This window comes from Nilaparvata lugens, chromosome 8 (genome assembly GCF_014356525.2).
Source record: "Nilaparvata lugens isolate BPH chromosome 8, ASM1435652v1, whole genome shotgun sequence".
NCBI classification, from domain to species: Eukaryota; Metazoa; Arthropoda; class Insecta; order Hemiptera; family Delphacidae; genus Nilaparvata; species Nilaparvata lugens.
The window spans coordinates 45,908,684-45,926,178 of NC_052511.1; the positions used below are offsets into that span (position 1 = coordinate 45,908,684).

Sequence of the window (17,495 nt, forward strand, 5' to 3'; positions counted from 1 at the left end):
ATTCTAAACGAGAATTAATATGACATTAATAAACCTGTATCAGCTACCGTCAAGAAGGCATTGACAAGACAGTGAGGATAGGCAACGTTGTTCTTCTATCTTTCTCCACTGCCGTTATAACGTGAACCTCACTACAGAAGGATCTATAGAAAGGTCTATCTAGAATGCAATGTGGTCGAGTGTTTATTGATAGGTACAAGTTGAAGGGATGTAAGTATGCAGAAGGCTTACATATTACATACATGTATGTCAGTCATGTAAGACACCATTATTCATTTGACATTTGACTGCTATGACGTCAGAGACCGCCATGTTATTTTGAGTGCAAAATGTGATTTGCAGTGTTAACTCCTTTCAACAAGTTAATGGAACTTTAGCATCAACGAAACTGTTTCAGAATTGGAAACAGTTGATAAACTACGTAAAGTGAGGTTCATGTTATAATGGCAGTGGAGAAAGATAGGAAAACAACGTTGCCGATCCTCTGTCTTGTCAATGCCTTCTTGACGGTAGCTGATACAGGTTTAGTGATGTAATATTTTAGTTCATTCTCGTTTATAATAATCTATTATATTTTATTTAACAATAAATTATATTTTTCAATAATTTCACAATGAATTTTCAAAAACAATATTTAGTTGGTTAATTAATCATACTACATTGTTGAAAGACGATCTGGCAACAGAGCAAAGCGAGAAAGAGATAGCGCTATCCACTTTGTTGAATGATAAACAAGGATAGCAATACCATTGCCAATCAAACACTGCCATTATAAAGTGGACCTCACTATATAGCTAGTTGTTTGATCAACGAAATGTCTGTAGAGTCAAAACGTCTGAATCGTTGATCAACGTGGAACCAGTTGATAAACGACTTATAGTTGTTTGATTAACGACATCTTAGCCAATGAATAGAGAAGAGCTAACAGGTCGTTGTTCAATCTATTATTGGTGTTTCAACTGAAATGAGGGTTGTCCGTTGGTTTCGGCTCAGAATAGATAACACAGAAACCGCATTCAACTGCATGAATAGAAGCCATCAAATGAATAGACTCCATAAATTGAATAGGTCAGTCTCAGGCCACATAATGCATTCTACATTAATTGTAGTTGATACAGGCGCTTTGAAAGGGTTGACATTTGCTATTCTGAGGTCCATTTTCGTTGATCTAACTTTGGTTTTATGTTAAAAAATGTTCTATTTTGATAACTGTTTATTTGGGTTAAAGAAAGGAGACGGGGCCGCGCTACCTTTACACTGGGCTATTGTTCCAAAAAGGTTCATCCTGCAACTCTCGACTATCACACACTATTTTCTGCTTCATCACCCTCATTAGTGGCCGGAGTGGCCCCGTCTGCTTTCTTGAAGGCAGTTTTAGCTGGTAGGGACTCGTCTATTACTTTGCACATTGCATCTGTTACTTGTATTTTCTAATAGTTATTTGTATAAGTTATCTAGAGAGAAAAGTGCTGTTTTTTCTCCCTGAGGGAAAAGTTTGAAGCCCGAGGCGAAGCCGAGGACAACAATTTTCCTGAGGGAGAAAAAACATTTTTCACTCGTGATATACACAACATTTTTCCTCCACCTACATTCTTATAAAAACTGCAAATAAAATAATTTTTAAAAACGTATGTGACCAAACAATGTGTTACAACATAATCTAAAAAGTAAACAGAAACAGCTGGCTTGTAATCACAGTTCTCCTCCGACAGCACTATCTGTCGGCTAAAGTTGTAACAACAATGACAGCCACAACTACAGCTATGATGAAGTTCCCGTTTCAAATTTGATTAGTTAATAAGTAATATTCGTTGGCTGGTATTTTGAATAACATGGATTAAAAGAAAAAAATATAAATTTTTCTAGTATAGTGATATGAAGTTTGTAATAATAATTTCAGCATACAAACATAAATTTTATATATCGATCAAATGTCTGGTGAGGTATTGTATTTAGTTGGTTTAATGACTACTCTATATGCTTCCTCATCTGAGCTTAGACCTTCTGACCTATTCCAAATGTACGTTTTCAAAATAGAGATGCTTCCCATGTTATTTAAATGAAGTCACTTTTACTCCCTAGGGAGTTTTTCTGTTTTTTAGTACCGAGAGCGAAAAAGTGACACTTTAGTATCATGTTTCAGGGAGTAAAGTAAGTACTTTTGACAGTAGGTGGAGGGAAAATTTATTATTGAATCTAGATCAGTGATCAAGTAGTCTACTTGTTATTGGATTATTCCCAATGGTTCATTCGATGAAACTCAACTTGCTCACAAGCTGTATACAGACTGACTTGAGTACAGATATACGAACATGAGCAATTCACTTTTAATCAGCTGATTATATCTGTATTTTTGAAGAAACGGTAAGATACAGATATAAAAAGCTTGCCATCAGCTGATTAAAAGTGAATTGCTCATGTTCGCGGCGCGTAAATCTGTACGCACCTTTACATACAATTCGTGGTTACACACCACGTGCGCTATTCATCAGCTGATGATATGCGTATTATATTTATTTGTATGAATATAATAATCATATAATCGAATATATGTATAATATTATAGCATCAGCTTATGGAAAGCGTACGGCGTGTGTTTGTGCTCATCTATTCAGTCTCATCTAGGTAAGGAGGTAAGGATGAGTATAAAAGGACTTATTAGGACGTAATCTATAAAAAAATAATATTTTCTTAGTTTGACTAAATTTGTACTTATAAACGATAGTAATGTGTGTGTTTATCCAATCACTGTAGGCTACCACTGGTTTACTGCTGAAAATGCCTTTAAGTAATCAGACTGCTCCACCAATTTATTCCTCGGAGTGGAATCCTTAACAATGTCGAAATTCATAACAATAGGCGACCACTGAAGGGTCACTAGAACTTCCACCTGTTCATCGATTGTTTTCGGCGGCCCCGTCTCCTTTATTCTACCCGTTTATTTATTTATTAATTTATTACAATAAGTACAATCACTTTCGGGAAGGAACAACAGACTGAGGCCCAAGTCTGTTCCTATTCCAATTTAAACAACACACAGTCCGAAAATATAGGTTATGAGAGTCACATCATTTTTAAAATAAACAATTTACACCAATAAACAGACAAATTTCAAATTTATAATATAGAATAAGAGAGAAATCAGAAATGAATAACTGAAAATGATCAAAAATCTGAATAAACTTGAAAATTTAGAACCAACCGAAAAACCTTGAAACCATTTCAACTAAAATGATATCTAATTAATAAAGAAGGCAATCGTCTTATACATGTAGAAGATAGCAAATACACGTAAGACGCATCGTCACGTCTCAACTACTCAACTGATTGAATTTAGCATATTATAGATTCTTGATTTCCCGAGGATGGCTGTAGGCCTATTTTGAATTCTTCAATATTCTCGTAGGTCGATTTTTCAATCAGATCGTTGCGGAGCACGGGTCACCTCCTAGTAGTTTATAAACCAATCAGAATCAGTGATATTGGAACTGAATTTGAGCCTTATTTTATAATCTGTCATAACTTATGAACCACATTGAAAAAGAATATCATATAATATTACCCTGGCATAACAGTTAATGACTTGTTTCATCAACAGAGCGACAGCTGTTTGAGTTCTAGGCTTGTGCGTGTATAATGAGGCGGATAATTTTTTTTGCTGAGGATGATGCCCACAGGAGCTCTAGACTTGTGCTTGGGTGGTGATGAGGCAGACGATAATCTGAGAGTTGAATGGACCTACAGTTTTAGGTGGGGCGATTTTACAATTATTGTAGTAAAATTTTCAATAATTGTCTGAGAAAATGTCATACAATAATAGTATTGACTTATCAATGTCTGACGATAACAGATATCACAATATATCTTTCTGATAAGAAGACAGGAAAAAGAGAAGAAGAAGAAGAAGAAGAAGAAGAAGAAGAAGAAGAAGAAGAAGAAGAAGAAGATGAAGAGGAAGAACAAGGAGAAGAAGACATAAGAAAGGAGACGGAGACAGGAGGAGAAGAAGAAGAAGAAGAAGAAAAAAAGAAAGGAGAAGGAGACAGGTAAAGAAGACAGGAGAAGAAGAAGAAGAAGAAGAATAAGAAGAAGAAGAAAGGAGAAGGAGGAGTAGAATAAGAAGAAAAAGAAGAAGATTTAGTACAGAAGACTTCCCCAATCCAAAAACCTGATAATATATGTAGATGTTCTACAATAATTTCTCTCATAATCTGCCTCTCCCAACACACACACACATGATTATTCCCTCATTATTGGCGCTAAACTTTATTGGCTAAGTTTCACTCTCAGATGTGTTAACAATATTCACACAAATCGCAAAGCACAGTGCTGTACTTATCTCTTCATTTTTGCGCGGTGCTTAGTCCAACTTCTTCTTCTTCCACAATCAACTTCAACAAAGTCCTGTTCCTCGTGTGCTTATATTTTCCTCCTCCTCCAACTCCTCCTCCAACTCCTCCTCCTCCTCTCCTCCTCCTCCTCTTCTCCTTATTCTTCTTCTTCTTATTTTCTTTCTTTTCCCGTCTCCTTCCCCTCTCTTCTGTCTTCTTCTCCAGTCTCCTTCCCCTTTCTTCTTCTCCTCCTGTCTCCTTCTCCTCTCTTCTTCTTCTTTTTCTTCTCCTGTCTGCTTCTCCTTTCTTCTTCTTTTTCTCCTCCTCCTCCTCCTCCTCCTCCTCCACCTTCTCCTCCTCTCAAAATGGCGTCGCCAAAAATACAATCACAACATTTTAGCAAAGCGGCGCAGCGTGACAAAAAAACTTTCCTCGCAAAAGAGATCTCAAACCAACAGCGTCGCACGTCAAACTATCAGCATCTATTGAAAATAAACCATTGGCTGAATGGGAAGCATCGATGCATAGAATTCTGACAGTTGAAAGTGAAACCAGGCAACGACATTAAAGAATCGTACAGTATTTGTCAGCTTCTACTGCAAAAGTTTAAATGAGATTCAGAAATTTCTCCACTGTTCTCAGACAGTTTGGTTCACTCCAAACCGACAGCACATTCCTTGTGAACAAAATCATAATGCCTACCATCCAACCAATGGTCACAGTGAATACATACATATAGGACTTCACCCCAGAACTTTGGAAAGTTAAAAGAGAACAGAGCAGTGTATTGTGGGTAAAGTATTGGAGGCAGGCATTTACATTTTAATTTAGCAGAACACTGACTATAATCACGTGGATAGAACGTGTTCTAATAAAGTGTAAGTTAGAATGTTGGGCCTGGAAAGTTTCAAGTTTTGTGGGGTTTGTTTTGAAATGTGAATTGAAAAAGAGTTGTTGAATTTTTATCAGAAACAGGGCATTTAATGTGACAAACTCCTAACCAAAGAAAATCTTTGTGCTCTGTCCTAATCGGAATGTATGAGACTCCACATACAGCTGATAGAAGGCGCAAACCGAACTTGCCAAGCATACAACAATGGAACAAACACGTGGCAAGCTCGCGCTCTGCTCAATCAACGGGGAATCAAATTCGATTTCCGGATTGATAAAATTATTTTTTAGCTTTCCAATGATTACAGCATATTTTAGAATATCATGTGTCAATTATCTCAGTTACGGTGTGGCGTTCACCTTACCATGTTCATAAGCTTACTTAAAAGGATCCTTTTTCATCCTTTGAAACCCTTACCGGCAAAATATCTCAAAATCCGTTCTTAGTGCGCGTCTAGCATGTTTGAAGAATATTTGTGCAGAGTTTTAAGTCTGTAGGCCAATTACTTTGAGCTGTAGTGTGATTTTACATCAAAATTTTCGAAAAATGAAATGCCCTCTCCTGAACCCCCCTGTGCTTCTAATTGTAATTTTTCTGCATAGATATAATTTTTTTTGTAGCTGAACAAAAAAGTTCCTCATGACTTTGCTGTGCAATGAGCGGTTGAAAAGTACAATATTTTTTGGGGGCCCCAGCTCCCTCGGGGGGGCAAATTTTTGAAAATCCTCTCCTAGTGGATGTCTTGAGGCTACCATTAACAAGTGTGCAAAATTTAAAGTTTTTAGGCTCAGTAGTTTGGGCTGTGGTGTGATTTCAGTCTGTCAGCACTTCGCCTTTTATAGATATAGAGATAATGAACTTTGAATAATATCATAGAGAACCTATTATAACACTGTATAACGTGTATCTCAATAGTGTTACTTTTTTGTTAATAAATAGAAAGACAAGAAGTCAAATTTCTTCAATAAATGAATGTATCCAATTCATTTCTTCCTGTCACAACCAGGAAGATGGCGGACCTGCCGAAAGATCGCGTTGTCACAGTGAGTGAATAAATTCATGAATTGGAGAAATCTGACTGCTAAAGTAAGGTCCACGTTATAATGGCAGTGGTGAACAACGTTGCCGATCCTCTGTCTTGTCAATGCCTTCTATAGACGTTAGCTGATACAGGTTTATTGAAGTAATATTAACTGTTCATTCTCGTTTAAAATAATCAATTATATTTTATCAAGCAAGAAATTATATTTTTCAATAATTTCAAAATGAATTTCATTTATTTATCACATTGTGTACAAATACTTAACGATACTTGAAGATAGGAGAACAACGTTGCCGATCCTCTGTCTTGTCAATGTCTTCTATGGATGGTACCGGTAGCTGATACAGGTTTATTGATGTAATATTAATTAACTGTTCATTCTCGTTCGAAATGATCAATTATATTTTATTAAGCAAGAAATTATATTTTTCAATAATTTCAAAATGAATTTTATTTGGTGATGATTTCTTGATCCGTTCCGAGCTGCTTTGTATAAACACACTTTTTTTATGTATTTGAACACGACATGCAGTCGATTATTAAGTAAATATTAAAAACTTTTACTTACTGACTCCAGGTCATTTACTTAATAATCGACTGCATGTCGTGTTCAAATACATAAAAAAGTGAATTTTATTTATTTATCACATTGTGTACAAATACTTAACGATACTTGAAGATTGGAGAACAACGTTTCCGATCCTCTGTCTTGTCAATACCTTCTATAGACGGTAGCTGATACAGGTTTATTGATGTAATATTAACTGTTCATTCTCGTTTGAAATGATCAATTATATTTTATTAAGCAAGAAAAACGAAGATCACTAGGATCTATTTCAAAGGAATCGTAGGTACCAATACTCAAGAGTTTTTATTTTTCAATATTACATCATAGGCTAATGAATTTACAGAATTAAGATGATATTCTTTGTTCATTAGTTGTTATTAATTCCACATTGTTAAAAGACGATCCGGCAACAGAACAAAACGAGAAAGAGATAGCGCTATCGGCTTTGTTGAATGATAGACAAGGATAGCAATACCATTGCTAATCAAACACTGCCATTATAACATGGACCTCACTATAGTTTGAATAAATTGATTTTAGAGTAAGCAGCTCGTGATGGGAAACAAAATTTAAAAATGCAATAATATTGTTGATTGCTGTCAGTAAATTTATAGGCCTTTATTCTCTTAAGTCAACATTATAGACTATTATAATATAATTAAATCGGCCTGAGGAGAAAGGGAACATGTCAAAATTTTCAATTTTTGTTTTATGGTTGAAATGAGTTGTCTACTGTGGGATACATCGATTGGAGTTGAAAGGGAACATGTCAGCACTCTCTTTATTCGAGAAACAGATAACGTATTTTTGCTGTACTGGAGTGAAAGGGAACTAGTCATGACACGCATGTTTCCTTTCAACGCCGAACATTCATCATGAGTAAAAGGAATTTAACAATAAACTCAAAGGGGTGAATCTTAGGTAAGTGCTTATACTGGATTAAAACTGTTGTCTTAAAAGAGTTTGCACCCTAATGGCAAAAAACAATCTTGAAATTATCAATACTTTTATCTGTATTCAGTTTTTCTCTCCCCTGAAAAATTCTAATTTTTGACATGTTCCCTTTCTCTTCAGACCGATTCAATTATACTATTGAAAAATTTTTAATAGTCATGGAAATTTGCAAAAAGAGCATTATTATGCTATCTCTCCTCTATGATAATATTTTATCCCTTATCGTATTTACTCTGGGTACAGATCTTGGTGGGCACACACACCAGTTAGTCACAATTAGTCACATTACTTCACATAGGTAGTTGCTTTTGAAGCAACACACGCCGATTAGTCATTGCAATTAGACATGTCTTCATAAGCAACTATGTGAATTACTGTGACTAAACGTGTCTTGTCTTGTCTTGACTAACTGGTGTGTGCCTAATTTCTATCTCCCCATCATTTTTGAGGTTGTAATCATTGTATGAGTCAATAAAGAACCTATAAATAAAGATCACTATGATCTATTTCAAAGGAAGCGTAGGTAAACCTACCAATACTTGAGAGTTTTTCTACAATTGGTTTATCTTATTTATTTATTTATTTACAATGCGAATGACACTAAAAATGTAATAACATTGGAATATTGAATAATAAGGTAGTCCTTGTGCTATTTTTCTTCCAAATTTATAGATGACAAACTCCAGGATAAGGTTAGAATTTCACGTGTACAATTTTTATAAAACTTTAGTCCAAAATAAGCAAGAAAACCATAAATTTTGAATTTAGATGGCTTGTATTAATAAATTGATTAGAAATACTCCACTCAATTACCACTTGTAACGAATAATATTGAGTTATTTAAACAAATTTGGAACTATTGAAGAAACACAAACTTTGTTTTCAATCCGATTGTCGAAAATGTTTATTCAAATAATCTAAATATTTTTAAGGATGTTGTCATTTTCTAAATTTTCTTGACATCATTAGGTCATTTTCAATGAAGGAGATTTTACACAATATTAGTTCAACAAAGTTTATTAAAATTATTTTACTACTACAAAAATATCTACTTGAATTTTCCATATTGCTACAATAATTATCATTGATATATGATTCCTGGTGCCACAAATATATATTGGGATGTATCTATATTAGATATAGATTTATATTAGGAATGTAGTTATGTATCTAGATATTGGTATGTTACAGTAGCCTACATTGTTATATTTTTTCTCATTCACTTGTTTCACTGCTTTGAATGTCAGTTTTGAGATTTAGTTCTTCTTAATTGCGTTTACAATTCTGGCCAAGAAAACAGTGAGCCATAGACCAGCAATATAGGCATAGGCCAGCTTTGGTCCCTTAGTGTACAGCTTAGAAGCCTGAAAAATAAAATACAATTGTTTGAAAATATTTTTAAAAATTATAGACAATGATTAAACTAAACAGAAGAATTAGTATTCACATATTTCTAATATTCACATAATAATTAATATCGGGGCACCGATCTCCGCTTGTTATTTTTATTTATTGATGAACAGAACACAATTCTCTAAAATGATCGTGTTCATATTTCACAGATGGCTAAACGTCATCTTATGAATTTCGGGGATGCGATATTTTGATTTTTCACATACTCACTTTTTTACTATCCACAGCTGTTTCAGCCAAGGAAAAAACGACTAGCAGTCAAATACTTCACAATAAATGAATTAATCACTCACTGGACAACGAGATCTTTCGGCAGTTCCGCCATCTTCTTGGTTGTACTCCTTGGTTGATGAATTATCCTTTTAATGTCGTTCAGCGAGTTTTCTCAAGGATGAGACCTAGTGCAATCGAATTTTTATATCATAAACCTACTACGGTATGTTCCAAATTTCGTTAAAATCTTTAGAGCCGTTTTCGAAATCCGTTAAACATAAATAATTATATATAAAAATATCCAGATATAAAAATAACCAGATATATAAATACAGGAATTGCTCGCCTTATATAATAGGATTATAATTTGTACTCTCAATTTATTATTTTTTAAAAAAGGTTACTATAATTCTATTTTACAAACTCTTAAGATCCGCGAGAACCATACGCTATCATCACAGGGAAATTGATCAGCGTTAACTTGATCTGGGTTAACTTGTTTCGTACAACATGATTAGGGTTAGGACCGACCTTATTACCGTACCTTCGGTAATCTTTCCCTATTATAACATACAAGTGTACCGTACTTCGTATACTTGGTCCCACAATCTCCAGCTTCCCTTATAATGGATAAAGTTTCATGATACGCTATCATGTCAGTCTTGATATGAACTTTGGCACAAGTTGAGGGCACATGAATATTTCAGAATCTATTGGCTAACTGAATTTTTAAACCTCGAATCAGGTTAGACTGAGAATACGGGACAGGAGTTTTAAATTTCTGTGTTGTAGCAGGGATCAAATTAATATTACTGTTTTATAATCCTATTATATTAAACGAGCAATTTCTGTATTTATATATCTGGTTATTTTTATAACTGGCTATTTTTAAATCTGGTCATTTATGTTTTACGGATCACGAAAACGGCTCTAACGATTTTCACGAAATTTGGAACATAGTAGGTTTATGATATAAAGCTTCGATTGCACTAGGTCTCATTCTTTGGAATACTCACTGAACGACATTGAAAGGATAATTCATCCTTGGAAAACCGATGATAATTTCGTCGTCTCTCGATAACAGAAGATTCGTGTTCCTGTGTGGGCGAGAGACAGAACTATTTCCAGCTGTGTAATCATAATCAATCAGCGAGACATTTTATCTAGCTGGACAATTTAATCGATTTGATCAACATAATCTGATTTGTTGACATGACATGATAATCCTCCTAAACTAGAGTAGGCTATATCATAATTTTCAAAGTTGATCATTATTTGACAATTTCAAGTGATTAGTGAGTGTTATTTTGTTATTCAATTTGGTTTGTATATATAATCTAAATTATATTTTTTTGTTTTCAAATGTTTGAACAGAAAATTGAACCTGAATTCAAGTGTATGGAACATAACCTACTTTCTGGGCTATTTATAGTGTATAAATCAAAATTCGGGAAAGAAACAGTTTTGGGTTGTGCCTGTTAGTACTTTCCCAATCATTTTAAAGAATTGTGTTCGGTTTATCAAAAGTGAATAAATAAATAACGAGCAAAGCTCGGTGCCCCGATATTATATTATTACTACAAAATCAATATTTAGTGAACTCTGAGCAGTAAAAATAACATGATTCATATCATAGATGGAATTAAATAGATAATGCATTTATTCAAATGCTAATAACAAAAATCCTACTTAAATGCTGCAAATCACCCCGAAGACCTCTGCCACTGCAGACATTGACAACAGGGATAACAGCTAGATGGGAATTCGATGAGAACTACTATCCAAAAATTAGTTGCCAGCCCGGGAATCGAACCCGGTACCTCCCAATTGCCAGTCAGGAATGCTTACCCTTACACCAAACTGACAATCTATGGATAGTTCTCATCGAATTTCCATCTAGCTGTTAACCCTGTTGTCAATGTCTGCAGTGGCAGAGGTCTTCGGGGTGATTTGCAGCATTTATTTAGGATTTTCGTTGAATAATGGTTATAATTCATATCGCTTTTTACTCTCTATGCAGTCTCTAATCAGGATTCTGTATTTTTGTCTGAATCAAAAAGACTATTCGACTGATGACTATAAAGGTATAAAATACAGAATTGAGAAGAATATAACAAAAAAATATTTAAATATGAAGGGAATCACTAGGGAACTAGAATTGAGTTTCAGTGGAAACATTATCCATATTTATATTACAATAATTTTAAATGAATGTGGAAGTTTCTATGGTGCGATCCACGTTATAATGGCAGTGTTTGATTAGCAAGATATTGCTATCCTTGTCCATCATTCAACAAAGTAGATAGCGCTATCTCTTTCTCGCTTTGCTCTGTTGCCGGATCGTCTTTTAACAACGTAGAATTAATAACTAATAAACAAAATATTCATCTTAATTATGAAATTATTGAAAAATATAATTTTTTGCTCAATAAAAAATAATTGATTATTTTAAACAAGAATGAACAGTTAATACTACATTAATAAACTTGTATCAGCTACCGTCTATAGAAGGCATTGACAAGACAGAAGATCGGCAACGTTGTTCTCCTATCTTTCTCCACTGCCATTATAACATGGACCTCGCTATAAGCAGTCTTACCGCTGAGCGTACAAATGTGTCATCATGGTTGGTTTTACAAGGATCAATTTTTTTATTTCCAGCTTGGATGTAGGAGTCACTGAAATTTTATAGAAATTAGTAAAAATAATTCACTATCGATTGTTTATTGTTTCTATAACTAAATTCTATTCAGAATGAGTGATAGTAGTTATAAAGGTTGAGATTGAAAGGTCGAGATCACTATAATATTAAACAATTACAAATGTTTGTATCGAGATCATACTGAAGTTTTACTTTTTTCATCATGATACTGTTTCTATATAATAATTGCATTGTAAAATATTTCTGTTCATCAACCATATCATCATCAACTCTTCCTTCCAATGCTCCTTCATGCGAGGAACTTAAATCTGCAAACAGATTAGCAAAATTCTTTCTCGTTTAGAAGATATGACCTCTTAAATAATATATATTGTAAAACACAAATTGCTCAGTAAACTATTTTTCTATTTTTTTCGGGAGGAATAAAATTGAGACCTCACTATTGGCATTGTTACGAATTCGAGGATACTCTGTTGTATTCAGTGAGATAAGAAATAGAGAGAGATACGTGGTAAACGAGAGATTCATATATCCCTTCGACAGGAGAGAAAGAAACTGAATTTTAGATTGCACATCATCCAGGGCGGCAAACCCCGGCTAATAATTCATGAATCCGAGGTTGGCTGCACTGAATTTTGAGGCCTCCAAGTTTGTGGATTTGCATACAACATCCTCCCATTATTCAACGTGTGTTTCGCGATGTGTGTTGTTGGTAAAACTAGCGAAAAGTTCTACTAATTACGGCTGAAATCCTTTCCAGAAGGAAACTTTTCTATTATTTTCACAAGTTCTAAAATCCCTTGCATCACGGTATTCTCTGTTTTACAATTGATATATAGGCTACCCTACCTAGTTATAAACAACATGAATATTATTTCCCTACATAATAATCCCTCGCTTCACTGTGAACTTTCTGTTTTATAAACAGTGTTATAGACAACATGGATAAAGTTTTGTTTGTATGGGATTCACTTACTAGTAGGTGATTTTTTATTTATGGATATTAGGACAGGAAGTTTATGCTGGAAATAAAATTCTCTTAATCTAGGGATCTTCTGATTCTTAATTTTCTATGTTATGGATTTTGGCAAGTTTATGATAGGATCTTTGATTTATTTTTATTTATCTACAATGCAAATGAAACTAATGTTATAAAATTGGTAGATAAAATGATATGGTAGTCCTATTTGGCTAAAACTTGATAAGTTTATGGGGAGAATATTTTAATACCTTCTCTTATTACTGTATTACTGTTATTGAAATAACATTAGAGGAATATAATGATAACAGAGGTTGTGGCGGCACTATATACTTGTGGATGAAATGAATATTAATCTATGAATGGAGAAAAATATATTTAGATATACAATAAGTTATAGAGAGTGTATTATTGTGACGATAGACATATTTCGGATTCAGGAGCAAAATAATAGAGGAAGATTTCATTATTATGGACTATTATTGTCAAAAATATTATAATTTAATCATGGATACTGTATAAAAAGGTATTTGGACTTGGCCTACAGCATGATAAACACTCAATAATAATTATTGTTATTTTAAAAGCTTCATAGAAAGTGCATTATTATAGGAATATTTATTATTTTTTTAAACTGTAAATGGAAAGTTTTGTAATATTTCCTGTTAAATTCAAGATTCAACAATCGAAATTGAGTATTCATCTCAATAATATGTTGATAATTTAATAGATTTAAGCAAAACATTTGCTGACAATAACAAGTTTTCATTGAATAAATGAATAAATAATAGAAAAGTTTTCTTAAACTGTTTAATAACTTTATGTTGAGAAATAGGAATTAAACAATCTCTGGGCTTTCCTTTGAACAAATCTTATGCGATAAATGAATGAATAAGCACAAATTAATAATTCATAAAATTTACCTATTTATCTCTCTGTTGAGGCAACTGAAAATTATTAGCCTACTTACAAAAATATTTTTATAAAAATTTATTAGGTTTTATCCACCTGTATTCATTCGCTCATCTCTAGCTCTCTCAGAATAAATCTATTTTTCATATTCACATAAGAATATTGGTTGTATAATTAATCTATTTTTATTAATATTATTTGTAACCGTTCAAATAGACGAGAAAATTTGAATATTTGAATTTGAATTTAGCGCTTTAATGCTAAAGTTGATGGCTGAAGCCAAAGCCAGCCTGATCAAGAACGAAAGACCAATATGGCGTCATTTCTAGATGGCATTGATCAAAACCAAAAAATTTCAGGGTTTATTTACAACTTGAAATGATTTTATTTTTATATTCTTGACTTAAAATTTGCTTTTATAGTTCTTTAAAATGTATTATATCTAGTCAAAGGTGCCAGCAGATTTCAATTCACTATGATAATCTGTGATAATGTTCCAGTATTCATGAAAAACTACCCAAACAATAGTTCTTGTTACATTCAAATTAACGGTAAATCAAAATGTGAGTATGAATTCTATTCATTTCCTATTTTATTTGAGTCAATACTTAAATACTTAGTGAAATTAATAAAGTATGGATCATTTGGAATTCATAGCTAAAACAGCCGATTTTTCAACTGCTCTGATGAGGTGATAAAAGAATCGTTGACAAGATTTATGGACAATATAAATTAGGTTACAAATTCAGAAGGAGTTGTTTATCGGTTTTTAATAAGGTGAACGGTATGTTTATAGCGTTCAAACTATTATCTTAGTAATAAAAACTAGTCATTAAATTCCAGAAATTTTAGAAGAGCTGTTTCATTGTTCTTCAATCACCCTTGAAACAGATTCACTTTACTTTGTAAATACTGTATTTTTCTCAATAATATTTTTTATGAAACTCGTTCACTGTTTTCAAACAATATCGGGAGTATTTGGGCCACACCTACCCAAACTCTGACTGAAATCACAATTCATCGTTTTTGGGCTGGCAGCTTTTTCCAAGCCAGTTTTATGAATAGAGTCCTATGATGACCGCAAAGCGGCAGTCCACACTGCATTATTCAAATGAATGAGACCATTCTTTGTCTTGCAAATGAGTCCTTAATTAAGGCCAAGTGATGAAAGGGAAGCGAGGTTAGTTTAGGTTAGGTGACATCTCTTGCAAACGACGGGCTCAGAAGGGTGAGGGAAGGTTTTGTTAATGAAAAAATCGTATCCCCACCATTTTACTTGAAAAATGTCAGTTTTTGTTTAACATGGTTGGGTGTAAAGTAAACGGTTTTAATTACCTAGCTAGTTAATGTAATTCAATAAATACTGTAACTATGTCATAAATAACACCATATTATATTTCATATACATCTGAAATTATAAGGTTCCCTGCTATAAATATTGAAACATTTCAGAAATATCTCCAGTCAATGAGATACTGTACTTTATTACTGTTTTATAATAAACTCCAGTCCTGCCAAGTCAAAAGAGAATACTATTAACTCTTATGGAAGTCTCACACTTGTAAACTGCAAGTGTGTAAACACTCCCATAAGAATTCACAGTAAACAAATCAGAAATATTTATTTAGTTAATGATACTGTACTTTATCACTGCTTTTAATCAACTCCTGTCCTGCCAAGTCAAAAGAGAATATTATCAATTCTTATTAAAGTGTTCACACATATACAAACTGAGGTGTTTAAAAACTCCCATAAAAATGAAGATATTCTCTTTTTGCAAATAAATATCACTGGCAAAATTTTACCACGCGAGCGAACTCTGTAGCTCAGCTATTTTAGGAGATATCGACTAAATTTTTTTTTTAAATTTAGCCATAACATTTTCTATAGACTAAGAATTGATTTGAATTTTGCTAGATGATAAAACCTCAAGAATAATTAATATAAAGTATAAATTACTATTAATTCCTACTACTTACCTTACATTACCAGATCCATTATTAATCTTGGCTATTTTTAAACCTCTTCCAAAATCTTGTGCAGCTATTTTATCTTGAGAGCCATTTATATTTTCATTCCATTCATCTTTTTGATCATTTTCTATTTCATCAAGCTGTTGCAATTCCGTGAATTCTTCACTTAGCGTTATCATACGATCAGATAAATCTAGCTCTAAAGCTGATGAAGAGATGTTCCCAATATTTGAATCTTTTGTAGTCTCGGGGATTAAGGTTTTTAAATTTTGAACATCTTTTAAGGTTATAACGTTCTCTTCAGATAGTTCTGTTATGCTGAAACCCGTGTTGATTGGTGTATAATATTCAGTGTTGTTTGCCACAAAATTATTTGAAATTTCTTCCTGTGTAATATCAGCAACATCTCTGGTTACTAAAGAAAGAGCCATACGTTTCTGTGGATAATTATCTTCGAAATTTCTTTTTGGGGCCGATTTGAAAAGTTCTAACTCTGTGTTTGGATCAGTTTTTGTACCAGATGATACCTGTCTTTTATCAGGTTTTAAAGTACCGGTTTTTGGGATACTGCTCAAAAATATTAGTACCAATGTGAAGGTAATGTACAGAGATTTCAAAAATTTTAGAGGTTCCATTTTTGTAAAATTTAGTAGCCAAATTTAGGATTGAAGTTTGAGGTTGTGTTTGTTGATCAATTAAAGCCAGCTGGGAAATACTGGAAAATCGTTATAATTTTTTATAGCTAAATTCTATGATAGCTTTTCTTGTTGCCCATTACTCAATATCCAGCTGTTGACTTGATAGAGTTGCTGCGTTTACACTCCAAAGTTATTAACAAAATGTTTATTTTTCTATCCTTATAGATTCTATTAGATTTAACGGAGCTTGACAAACACATATGCACATCATGTGTATAATTGACCGACCGAAGTGACGTCTAAGATTCAAGTCGACGGTTTGGCATTTCTCTTGATGTTTAAATGTTTATATGTTGCGCATTTACGACGAAACGCGGTAATAGATTTTCATGAAATTTGACAGGTATGTTCCTTTTTTAATTGCACGTCGACGTATATAAAAGTTTTTTTTTTGGAAATTTTGCATTTCAAGGATAATATAAAAGGAAAAAGGAGCCTCCTTCATACGCCAATATTACCGTAAAAATCAGACTATAGAATTATTCATCATAAATCAGCTGACAAGTGATTACACAGATGTGTGGAGAAGCCAGTTTATTGCTGTATTTTTATAAGGTCTATAGTTTCAATCAGGTACTTGTAGATGAGAATACTGCGTGAGGTCTACTGTTCACAGAACTACTAGTAGAATCTATAAGGATTAAGTTATTAACATTTTGTTAGTGTAAACGCAGCTTAACAGAAGAATATTTATATTTTCATAGATAAATTAATATTTTTGGAACCTACTTGTTGCTAATCAATCTATCAGTTGCTAGAATCTTCAATCTAAATTGAGTTTCCCAAATACATTACATTCAAAGTAAATATATTTTCTTTCTCCTAGTCTTTTCTCCTCTTTCCTCTTTCACCCTTTGT

The 17,495-nt window shown here is 33.2% G+C and overlaps 1 protein-coding gene across 2 annotated transcripts; it reads right to left on the reverse strand.

Annotated features, from left to right (window-relative positions):
- Positions 1-8,788: 8,788 nt before the first annotated feature.
- LOC111055591 lies at positions 8,789-16,664 on the reverse strand. Of its 2 annotated transcripts, none has more exons than XR_005572096.1 (3): positions 15,946-16,652; positions 11,913-12,091; positions 8,789-9,151 (listed from the first exon to the last, which is right to left on the reverse strand). XR_005572096.1 is itself a non-coding variant. In XM_022342825.2 (3 exons), exons 1-3 carry the CDS (start codon positions 16,572-16,574, stop codon positions 9,044-9,046), a joined length of 816 nt encoding a protein of 271 aa, XP_022198517.2. In that variant the 5' UTR covers positions 16,575-16,664; the 3' UTR covers positions 8,789-9,043. The 2 variants fall into 2 exon arrangements, 1 of the variants encoding a protein (XP_022198517.2); XM_022342825.2 differs by having other exon boundaries at positions 12,013-12,091; positions 15,946-16,664.
- Positions 16,665-17,495: the final 831 nt, after the last annotated feature.

Bases quoted from the DNA above. Each gene is read 5' to 3' on its own strand.
- LOC111055591 (XM_022342825.2), bottom strand. From the start codon at position 16,574: ATGGAACCTCTAAAATTTTTGAAATCTCTGTACATTACCTTCACATTG. The intron at 12,092-15,945 runs GTAAGTAGTAGG...ATAAAATTTCAG, and splicing joins AATGGATCTGGTAATGTAAG to TGACTCCTACATCCAAGCTG. The intron at 9,152-12,012 runs GTAAGACTGCTT...TTTATTTTTCAG, and splicing joins ACACATTTGTACGCTCAGCG to GCTTCTAAGCTGTACACTAA.